Raw genomic sequence first — 12,292 nt, 5'->3', positions numbered from 1 at the left:
ACATCTACTGTCCATGTATTTGGTAAACCTCATAACTTAGAAAATCTCAAAGGCTCCTTACTCCATCTATTGGTGAATAAATATTTTTTTCGAGCTTAACAATGTTGTACCAATTTTTTTTTTTCTTAATCAAAGAAGAATATTTTAAAGTTAGTGTTCAAGTGATTCATTCGACCGCATTCAATTAGAAGCATTAAGACTTAAATTAAAATACATGATTTACATCTACTGTCCATGTATTTGCTAAACATCATAACTTAGAACATCTCAAAGGCACCTTACTCCATCTTTTGGTGAATAAATATTTGTTTCAAGCTTAACAATGTTGAACCAACTTTTTTCTTAATGAAATAAGAATATTTTAAAGGTAGTCTTCAAGTGATTCATTCGACCGTATTCAGTTAGAAGCATTAAAACTTAAATTAAAATACATGATTTACGTCTACTGTCCATATATTTTTGGTAAATGTCATAGCTTAGAACATCTTAAAGGCACCTTACTCCACATTTTGGTGAATAAATATTTGTTTCAAACTTAACAATGTTGAACCAACTTTTTTTCTTAATCAAAGAAGAATATTTTAAAGTTAGTGTTCAAGTGATTCATTCGACCGCATTCAATTAGAAGCATTAAGACTTAAATTAAAATACATGATTTACATCTACTGTCCATGTATTTGCTAAACATCATAACTTAGAACATCTCAAAGGCACCTTACTCCATCTTTTGGTGAATAAATATTTGTTTCAAGCTTAACAATGTTGAACCAACTTTTTTCTTAATGAAATAAGAATATTTTAAAGATAGTCTTCAAGTGATTCATTCGACCGTATTCAATTAGAAGCATTAGAACTTAAATTAAAATACATGATTTACGTCTACTGTCCATATATTTTTGGTAAATGTCATAGCTTAGAACATCTTAAAGGCACCTTACTCCACATTTTGGTGAATAAATATTTGTTTCAAACTTAACAATGTTGAACCAACTTTTTTTCTTAATCAAAGAAGAATATTTTAAAGTTAGTGTTCAAGTGATTCATTCGACCGCATTCAATTAGAAGCATTAAGACTTAAATTAAAATACATGATTTACATCTACTGTCCATGTATTTGCTAAACATCATAACTTAGAACATCTCAAAGGCACCTTACTCCATCTTTTGGTGAATAAATATTTGTTTCAAGCTTAACAATGTTGAACCAACTTTTTTCTTAATGAAATAAGAATATTTTAAAGATAGTCTTCAAGTGATTCATTCGACCGTATTCAGTTAGAAGCATTAGAACTTAAATTAAAATACATGATTTACGTCTACTGTCCATATATTTTTGGTAAATGTCATAGCTTAGAACATCTTAAAGGCATCTTACTCCACATTTTGGTGAATAAATATTTGTTTCAAACTTAACAATGTTGAACCAACTTTTTTTCTTAATCAAAGAAGAATATTTTAAAGTTAGTGTTCAAGTGATTCATTCGACCGCATTCAATTAGAAGCATTAACACTTAAATTAAAATACATGATTTACATCTACTGTCCATGTATTTGCTAAACATCATAACTTAGAACATCTCAAAGGCACCTTACTCCATCTTTTGGTGAATAAATATTTGTTTCAAGCTTAACAATGTTGAACCAACTTTTTTCTTAATGAAATAAGAATATTTTAAAGATAGTCTTCAAGTGATTCATTCGACCGTATTCAGTTAGAAGCATTAAAACTTAAATTAAAATACATGATTTACGTCTACTGTCCATATATTTTTGGTAAATGTCATAGCTTAGAACATCTTAAAGGCACCTTACTCCACATTTTGGTGAATAAATATTTGTTTCAAACTTAACAATGTTGAACCAACTTTTTTTCTTAATCAAAGAAGAATATTTTAAAGTTAGTCTTCAATTGATTCATTCGACCGTATTTAGTTAGAAGCATTAAAATTTAAATTAAAATACATGATTTACATTAACTGTCCGTATATTTGTTAAACGTCCTAGAACATCTCAAAAGAGAAAAGACACCTTTACTCTAACTTTTGGTGAATAAATATTTGTTTCAAGCTTAACAATGTTGAACCAACTTTTTTTTCTTAATCAAAGAAGAATATTTTTAAACTAGTGTCTAAGTGATTCATTCGACAGTATTCAATTAGAAGCATTAAAACTTAAATTGAAAATACATAATTTACACCTACTGTTCATATATTTGGTAAACGTCATAGCTTAGAACATCTCAAAAGCACCTTACTCCATGTTTTGGTGAATAAATATTTATTTCAAGCTTAACAATGTTAAACCAAAATTTTTTTCTTAATTAAAGTATTAATCCAATTTATTTTTTGATTAACAAGTTTTTTCTTAATTAAAGTATTTATCAATTTTAATAAAAAGGAGCTCAATAGGACTGCTCATAACATTTGTTTTAAGGGTGGTTGAAAGACATCTTTTACTAATTGAGTAGTTTCTCTTTCTTGTTTTTTTTCTTCAACTTCTTGGCCTTTTTTCTGAGGGTTTTGGTTTTACCCCCTTTTTGTACCTAATTTTTTCGTTTTTATTAAAAAAATTGTAATGGACATCAGAGGATAGATGTTTGATAAAAAAATTAAGTTTCACCTTGATGTTTCACTACTCTCTTAATTCATCAAAAGAAGTATTAATAAAAAAAAAAGATATTTATCAACCCTATCAATGTCTACCTTACCTAAAGACCGAGGACAATGGTCTTACTAGGTTTATTCCCCTTGATGCTTATTTCCATAATTAATAAATTAGTTATGTAACGCCCTAGTCGATATATTTAATTATTTTGATTTATGTGGAGTTTATATATATATATATATATATATATATGATTTTTGGTGATTTATGTGGTGTGTTTATTTTATTATATGGTTTATTTTAATAATAATTGGATTAAGTGAAAAATAATAATTATTTTGGAGTTTGGGGAGTTATTTAATATTTAATAGAATTAAAGGGAGTTAAATGAAAATAAAGGGAGTTAAGTAAGAGGGAAGTTAGGAAAATAGATGTCAGAAGCTTTTTACGTGAAACTGTCAAGTTGGGAAAAAAGGGAGAGAAGAGCAAGTAGAACCCAGGAACCAAATTGATGTGCATTTCTTTCTGCAATTCTAAGGTAAGGGTGAGATTTACTTCAGTAGTATAGATTTTGATTTCTGAATTTGAATTTAACAGAGTTTTGGTGAGAATTGGGATTTTGGGATTTTATGATGAAATGTTGATTTTGGAGTTGTAATGATGATTTTGATGTTAGAAATAGGTTCTGAGTGTATACAGCAAGATAAATTACATCTGTAAACTGATTTGGGGAGTGAAAGGAAGAGAAATTAAATTTTGGGGAAAAACCAGTTTTCTGCCCGTACAGAAGTTCATCGCTCGCCTCGCGAGCAGACCAACTCGCCATGGCGAGCAAGCCAGATCAAAACTTGATTTTTGAAATGTTGTTATAAGATGTTTTGGGGATGGTTTAAGGTACCTGGATGATTTTAATGATGACTGGAGCAAGTTTTAGGTTAAAAAGATGAATAGGGAGCTTAGAATTGAGGTTTGAGTGAGAATAATGTCTAATTCCCAAGAGCACCTATTTTTCACTCGCCTCGAGTTCGCCTTGAACTCGCCATGGCGAGCAAGCAGTTTTGTGAACTCGCCATAGCGAGCAGATGTGCTCGCGAGGCGAGCTGCACAGTTTTTGAGTGCTGAATTGCGTACATGAATGGTAGTGCTTGGTGTTGTTGTTTTCGAGCATATTTATAAATGATTATGCATTATTCTGGATTGCTGGATTATTGGTTGTTGATTGCTGTTGATGACTGAAATGTATGCTTTATCTATTAACCATACATGTTGTTTAAGTGGAGTCATATGGAGTATGTATGCATGGTCAAGTTGTATGTAGATATACACAAGTAGGTCCATTGCATATGCATAAACAGCGGAGAGGACTCATGTCCTAGAGCACTAGTTGCTCAACAGCGATGAGGGCTTCGGTCCTGATGAATGCTTTAACCATTCAAAAGCGGTGAGGGCTTCGATCCTGTTTGGTACCACATGCATATTGCATTTGTTGAGGAGTCTAAGGTGTTGTCTTAGCTGTGTTGTCATGTCATTTGCATGAGTCGGTGTTGTTGGTTGTAAATGCCATATTGATGATGATGTGTTTTATGAAGTATATATTTATATATATATATGGTGATGATCTGATTATATTTAGGGTGTTAGATTCAATTGATGAATTTTAATATCTATATTTTATTGTTGTGAATCTCACCCCTTCTGCTTGAAAATGTTGCCCTTCCTATGGGTAACTTGCAGGTGATCCTGAGTAGTCGGTGGTGGCTCAATGTCGTGTCTAGGGCTCTGATACGTGGGATGGGAAATATTCTTATTATTGTTTTCTTTCCTATGTATCTTATTTTGGAACTTGTTGTTATGGCCCTATGTTGGATGAAATTGTTGTTAGGCTTTATGCCAAGATATTATTTGGAAGTTTAAACAATTGTTGGTGTTGATGATAGTATTTCGCTGCATAATTTTTGAAGTTATGAATGATGTTGAATTAAATAGTTTTATTTTCTATTTAAGAAATTTTGAAATGTAGTGTAGCATGCCCGTTTGGTGAATTACTCTGATGAATGTTTTATATTTAAATACTTTGGGTAGCGGGGTGTTACAGGTTACATCATAGGTTCAACAAATTTTATTCAAGATTAGTAATGTCACCTCCTAAGTACTTACTACTAGGGTCAACTCGCTTTCAGTATCTTTCGTCTAGTTTACCAATCACTGACTTCCTAGACATGTAGTTATTAGTATAAGGATATAAATATCAAGATATAAACATCAAGATAGTAATAACAATATTAAACCCTATCATAACCTAAATACCTAATTTAGGCTTGCACTTTGCCGGAATAAATTAATCATAATAAAACTTAATAGCAAACAGAAAATAAATTAAAATAAAACGATATTAAATTAAATAATTATCCAACAAAAATAAACAGATGTTCATCTTAGAACCCTAACCTATAAATATCTAGTTACACATGATAACTAAGACAAAATACTAAAACATAAAAACATACCTTAGAAAAGATAGGAGAAGATATAACTCCTCCTTGGCTTCCTAGAATCTTCTTCCTCTTAAACTGCTCCAGTTATGAACGAGAAATTATGAATGAGGAAGGCAGTATTCATAGGGAACGTTTCCACCTAACTTGGGCTAAAATCATGGGGTTCTACGGGAGAAAAAGTCACAAAAAGTGACTTTTTTCGCAAGAAACAGAGCGCCTAATGCCTGCTGCCATGCTCCTGGCCAATGTGCCTGGCACTTTGAGGTGCCTAGCGCCTCCAGATATGCACCATGCACTTTAGTGTGTTGTTCTAGGGCGCCTAGCGCCTCCTGTTGTGCGTCGGGCGCTTCAGTGCAATACTTTCCTGCTTTCTTGTATTCTTTGTCTGTTTAGGTGTTGTCTTATAGTTAAGTTGTCTTGGAACTTGGGAATAGAATTCCTCCCTTTGTTAAGTCTTTTGAGGCCTCTTGAATCTTCATTCTTCATCTTCCCAAGGCACAATAATCTCAGAGGTCTTGTTTTACCTGATTTCCTTGATTTCTTCGTGATTTACTTCAATAACCCCCTAAAATTGCTATGTTTCGGGAAGAATAGAACTACATACTCAAATATAGAAAACATTACAAATGTCCCTAAATCATAGGCATTGATCTAATACTCCTCTGCTTTACTGACAAAACCTACTAAAATAGACTTGAAAACATGCTAAGAATAACATAAGATGGCATGTAATGTGCGTGTATATATGTATATATATATTATAAATAATATTTTTAGGGAGAGTGACAGTGTCCCAATCCGGGGTAATAAAGATTTTAAAGTTTAAAGAATATCCACAAATGAATTTAGATTTATCTATTGATATATCCTTCATGGACTTGACTCTTCTTCATAATAGTAGATATAAATATGTAATAACTAATAACATCTGATACGGGTAGTTCTAAAATTATTTATGAATTCCAAAAAAAAAAAATGTAGAGTTGAAACTTTATTAGTGATCACAAATTATCTTTTTAATTAAATGAAATCATCATTTTCATATATAATATCAAAATAATAACGACAATCAACATGATGTACCTATTGTTCATAATTTCTATTCTTTTCTTTTTTAACGGCATTCATAATTTCTATTCTATATATTGCATTGAGAAATAAGACATGTATATGAAGTATGTGTTGGAAACTTCAACTCCTGCTGCACATTGAGAATTGCTATCTTCATATGTTTGGCGCCGTATAAAGGACAATAAATAGAATCGACACCTTTTATCTTTGAAATAACGCATCAATATGCTTAGTATAAATCTTTTACAAAGTATCACCATTCACCAACATATGACTGAAAATATAAATGTATTACACTGATTGTTACATTAACAATGAGGTCAAACAAAAGATTTATCCTAAAGTTGCAATTACTAGTACAAGATATAATACTAATTGCCATTACAACATCTCATTCTGACCACTTATTCAGACAAACAAAATAGTCCTTAATCCACTTTTAACATGATCTTAAGCAGGATTAAATGTCACATATGATGGTGTGGTAGTTTTTCTGCCACCAAGAAATACATATGTCCCATTACTCCGGTGTGCATTATGCTATTATTGTAGACAATTGCTAGTGTTAAAATTTCACCATCAAATAACTTGATAGAACCTGGTTTAGGGTAACAAGTTGACATTCCTACAACATACCCTTTCTCATTTCCTGCTTCCATTCCAGTTCCATATTTTGGGACTGAGTTGCATATAACCCTCCCATCCTGATATTAACACACAACCATTTTAAAAATCGGATAAGAGATCGAACTGGTAAAACTTACGGGTCATGGTTTAATTGGTTCAATCATCGTTAAACTGATAAGTCAATATTAAAAAGTAAAAACTTAAAAGGAATTAAAAAGGTAAGAAAAATATTTAGTTATGTCATACCTGTCCATATAGAGTTGATCTAATCGCACCTACATGTTGATGACCAGCACTGTAGATTATATAACCACCAGTTTTTATTGGGACACTTGTTCTCTTGATATTAACACAACCACTACCATTCACATGGCTTTTGGTGCAAGGTTTAACTTGATATTCAACCTATATATGTAACACAATGAGTGTCATATATACGTTTTGGGGCTAAATTGAAAACAAACAAAAAATAATTTTAAAATAATGCACTAACATTAGAAATAACTTTCCAGAATTTTTTTTAGAGGAATAATTTTGAAATTTCACTTACCTTGCAATTATGTTTGATGCTCATTCCATTAGGGTTATATGATATTTTTAAATCATCAGTCACATCAAGTAAGTAAATCTTAACTGGCACCACAAAATCATCCCAATCAACCCACATAATTGTATACTTTAGGTAAAGGACATGTTTAGTGCCCAAAAAGCCTTTCCTCAATCTACATTGACCATTATCAGGACAACATCCTAAACCTCCTTTGTAATTTGGACTTAAAGGTTTTCCAGTTAATGCATTTATTGTAACATTATATAGGTCACATTTACACTCAATACACCCCATTATATCTTCCACACCCCTTGTATCAATTGCATGGACATTGATCATCCATTTTTCATCATACCCTTTAGGAATTTGTGAAGGATTACCAATTTCTACTCCATAAGGGTCAGGAATATATGTATCTGTGCCTCTAGTTTCAGCCCCTAGGCCATAGTATTGTCCAAGAATATCATCTTGGCATAATCCATTATTTCTCACCATAATAATATCTGTTTGGTTATTGTTTGTCACATTTTTAGGTTGTTGGTATTTTAGAACAATCCAATGGTGAAGATAAGTTTCTTGGAGAGGTACAGAATTCCCTGATTCATCTACTAGTTCAGCATTAAAACTTTTGAGTGCAATATGACCCCTTGGAAATTCAACATCATAATAGAATTTGTTTGAAATTGATCCTGGACTTAATTCAATCTTAGGTGACATAAAAACAGCTGATTTAACATTGTTTTTGGTATTTCTATTAGTAGCTGATAAGCATGGTGTGCATGACACCAACACTAGTACTAAGATTGCCCATGAAAGCATCCAATCTTGAGATAAAAACCTCATGTTGATCTGTAATCAGTAGCAATAATAATCAATTAAAAGCAATTAAGTTCTTGATCTAGAACACAAAAGTTAAAATCTAAGTCGTCTAACAATAATCGAAACGATTGAGATATGTGTGACCGCCTGTAGTCATAGGATCGCAACTACATATAATACTGATCATAAAATCGAATCTTCTTCGCAATAAATATTTGAAGTGATCGGTTCACTTTATTAGGGGAAAAAGTGATATTATAGTAATATGAAACATTAATTTAAATTTAACGATTGTAATTAGATAAAAATAAAATTGTCAAGTAGTCTAGTGACTAAATTTTTTTTTAAATGAATGAGTGGGATATCTGGGATTTGAATCCCAACCCCTGCATATAACAATGCATTATCTCCACCAATTGAGCTAAGCTTACGGGGGACTGTAATTAGATAGTTCTATTAATCACAATAACAAAGTTTTTTTTCACTAGGGTCGCTAGATGTATATATTAGACCAAAAGAAACGTACCTCAAATACTTGAAGAGAAATGTGCAAGTGTAATTAGTAGGAAGAGTATCAACTATTAAACTATAGAAGTGTCAGGCTTTTTTTCTGAAGGATGTAGAAGTGTTGAGCTTGAAACACATATTTATATACCAAAATATACAAGTGTCTTTGCATATGCTCTAAGACATACGTTTACCAAAATATATACTAATACTTATTTTAGTATGTGTTTGAAATTTCAATGCTTTTAATAAAATGCAAAGGCATGAATCACTCATTCATTTTTGGTTAATTGCAGATATTCTTAACAACAACATTCTCTTTTAACTTCCCTAAAAAAAAAAACATTCTCTTTTAACTATTTCAAAAAATAAAATAAAATAAAATAAACTAAAAACATTCTCTATGAACTACCACTCGTGCATGGATCATGGCCTTCTTCAATTTCTTAACGACCATCTTGAAATCCAAATCCAACCTATCAATAATTTAAAATATTATTCAATTTCATGGCGTTCTTCAATTTCTTGAGTCTTCCTTCACAATATGATTTATGGAAACTATTTGGTACACATCTAATCTAATAGACTAATACACCTTTATTCTCATAAGCTTATCTCAATTGGTAGGAATAATGCATAATATATGCAAGGTTTAGGATTCAAATTCAGACACTACACTATCAAAAAAAGACTGATACACCTCTTACACATTTCTAGCAGGATATAGAGGATCAAGATGTTATGATAGATATGATATGATATAACTGTAATGTGATAAGCAAACAAAAATAAAGAGAAAAAGGATGTTGAAAATAGATGTACAAATATTTATTCACTTTCCGTAAAAAAATAAGTATATGATTAATTCTTTTTTTCATTTGTGAATACATGATTTATTCACTTGTTATATTGTTTACATTTTTCCAAAGGTTTAAACACATTTTTGACCCTCTAACTTTGCACTAATTGTAATTTTGGCCCCCTATTAAAAAAAAACACATTATAGCCCCCTAAGTTTCTCCCCTATTGCAACTTTCAATTTTGGTCATTTAAGATCAACTATTCAAGACAGTAGAAGATCAAGAAACCGGTCCCAAGCCACATTATTTGCCCTATAAATCTGAAATTTGCTCAACAAAACACCCACTTGTTTTTACAGTATTGAATGGTTGATTTTAAATGACAAAAATTGAAGGTTGCAACAGGAAAGAAACTTACGGGGCTGGAATGTGGTTTTTTTAATAGAGGATCAAAATCGCAACTAGTGCAAATTTATGGGGCCAAAAATACGTTTAAGCCTTTTCCAAAATGTTACTTGTAGTTGAAAAAAATAAAACATAAACTGTAAATTTGTTTTGCATGTATGAAATATGCCTTGACAACTTCAGATTCTAGGCCCCTAAAAAATACTTCAGTTTCTAACTAACTCTTTATTGATTTGATTTAGTTGATAAAAAATTGGTCCATATCCTATAATTGTGTTGGTTCCATTGTGATGTCAATGTGATAACCTTTTTAATGGACGTCTTATAAGTATTTATATAAAAAATTCTTTAAGCATTGAAGCGTGTTTTTTTTTTGTTACAATTGAAGCATGTTACAATCCAACTTACTTAAACTTTTTTTTTTTTTTTGGTCTTAGATGAAGTGGTAATCCATTGAAAATAAACACACACACAACTGTGAGGTCCCGGGTTCGAACCCGGGTCATGACGTCCGACCTTGCAATTTCGGCATTTGCCAGTTGAGCTAGGACTTCTAGACACTTAAACTTTTTTATAAAAAAAAAAACATATATATTCTATTTATATATAAATTAAGCTAACTTCATATCAAATTCAATTTGGGGGAAGAGAAATGGTCATCCTTGTCATCCATGCCTCGAAAGCCTTTTTTTTTTCTATGAGATTTTCTAATTTAATATTTTTTTTAACAACAAATATTAGTATTGTTAGTATTATATGTGTTGAAATTTTGGAAGTCTTACGACGTTGAATGAGTAATCATATTAGACTTTTGAGCAACCAAGGGAAACACTATTTTTACTTAAAATATTAGATGTGAGTGTTTTCCATTATACTCACTCCCTCCCTCTATTTAAGAATCCATTCGATTTTATTTTTATCCTTAAATATAAATCTCTTTTTAAATTATTAGATGTATTTATTTTTTTTTTTCCTAAACATACTCTTAATTAATACTACTAACTTGTCTTGAAATTTGAAAAATCAAATTTAATACATATACAAACAAAGGACAATTTAGTAATATTAACACACAAAACAGACACATTATTTACACCGACAACTTTTCATAAGAAATGTGAAAAAAGCAAAATGAGTTTATATTAAGGGACGGAGCGAGTATGTTGTTCAACTTCTCATATCTATCAATGTTAGCTTGTAATTCAGTTTTTTTTATTTTTTGTTACAGCTTGTAATTCAGGTTTGACAAAGCATAATTTTTTTTTAGAGGACCTAAAATCATAAACATACTTTATCATTTTCTTGCACTTAATTTCATGTGTAGAGTAAAAAAAAAGACTTTAATTTTAAACTAAATTTTCGGATTATTTGAAATCTTAGAAAAACTCAAGTTCCGAGTTAGAGACCAAGAGTTATTTAAGAATAATGAAAATATAAGTGAGATGAGTTTTATGCTCCGTAAAACTTTTCACACGTGCTTTTAATCAAATTATGTCAAATAGATGAATATAAAGAGTATTCTTGAACATAACTCAATTAATAACGGTATGGGTTGATGTTTGAATAAGAGATTTTTACTTATTCCTTTTAAAAAATGAATTCTAGTCTTTAAGCTATTTGAAAAAAAAAATAAAGATATTTAAAAACTAATCTTAAAAAGTGGCATCATGAAGTGATTTTGATTAAATCGATTTGTATATAACAAAATTAAATTGTTAATGTATGCAAATTAAATTAAAGATCATTCAACCAAGCTTAAATAGTCAATAAACTCCACCTAAAATGAATTGTTTGAAAAAATTAAAGTTCATTTTTAGATGAAATAGTTTTTTATCTGATTTTATTTACTTCTTAAGAAAACACTCTATATTAATAAAGTTTTTCCCTATATACCAAATGGTAAAAAAAAAAAAAAAGAAGAAGATAATTTTAAAATTTACATACCAACTTTGGCAGTTAAAAATGTGTTTTAATCTATGAAATTCGGATACGTGATACGAGTGTGGGTATGATACGATACGAATAAGTAAATACGCAAAAATTTAAAATTGAAGATACGATACGACTAAAATACATTAACAATTTTTTTATACAAAAACTTATATGAATGTAAAACATTCGAAGAAAAAAACATTCATTACTCTTAAAAGTCACAATTTTTAAAAATAATACATGTGATCAAAATAAAAAATAAAAAATAAAATTTTCATATAAATAATATTATATTTTCATTCATATATTATGATATCAACATAAGCATCATTAAAATAACGCAACACAAATTTTGTCTAATGTTGATTAATTAAATCTTCTCTCTCATTACCTTCATCCACAAAAATAAAATAAAAATTTAAGTGGTTCATCCAAAAATAATTATACTATTTTAGATCTAAAGTTGAATCATATACACTTCC

The 12,292-nt window shown here is 30.2% G+C and overlaps 1 protein-coding gene across 1 annotated transcript; it reads right to left on the bottom strand.

The window, feature by feature from the left end:
- Nucleotides 1–6,374: 6,374 nt before the first annotated feature.
- LOC11422023 (uncharacterized) lies at nt 6,375–8,781 on the bottom strand. Its single transcript, XM_003594500.4, has 4 exons — nt 8,693–8,781; nt 7,348–8,196; nt 7,044–7,202; nt 6,375–6,874 (listed from the first exon to the last, which is right to left on the bottom strand). The coding sequence occupies exons 2-4, from the start codon at nt 8,188–8,190 to the stop codon at nt 6,638–6,640; spliced, it is 1,239 nt and encodes a 412-aa protein (XP_003594548.2). The 5' UTR covers nt 8,191–8,196; nt 8,693–8,781; the 3' UTR covers nt 6,375–6,637.
- Between the last annotated feature and the right edge of the window lie 3,511 nt (nt 8,782–12,292).

This window comes from Medicago truncatula, chromosome 2, assembly GCF_003473485.1.
Source record: "Medicago truncatula cultivar Jemalong A17 chromosome 2, MtrunA17r5.0-ANR, whole genome shotgun sequence".
Taxonomy (NCBI): domain Eukaryota; kingdom Viridiplantae; phylum Streptophyta; class Magnoliopsida; order Fabales; family Fabaceae; genus Medicago; species Medicago truncatula.
Note: the sequence above shows the minus strand (reverse complement) of the source record. Positions and strands in the feature narration are given on the sequence as shown.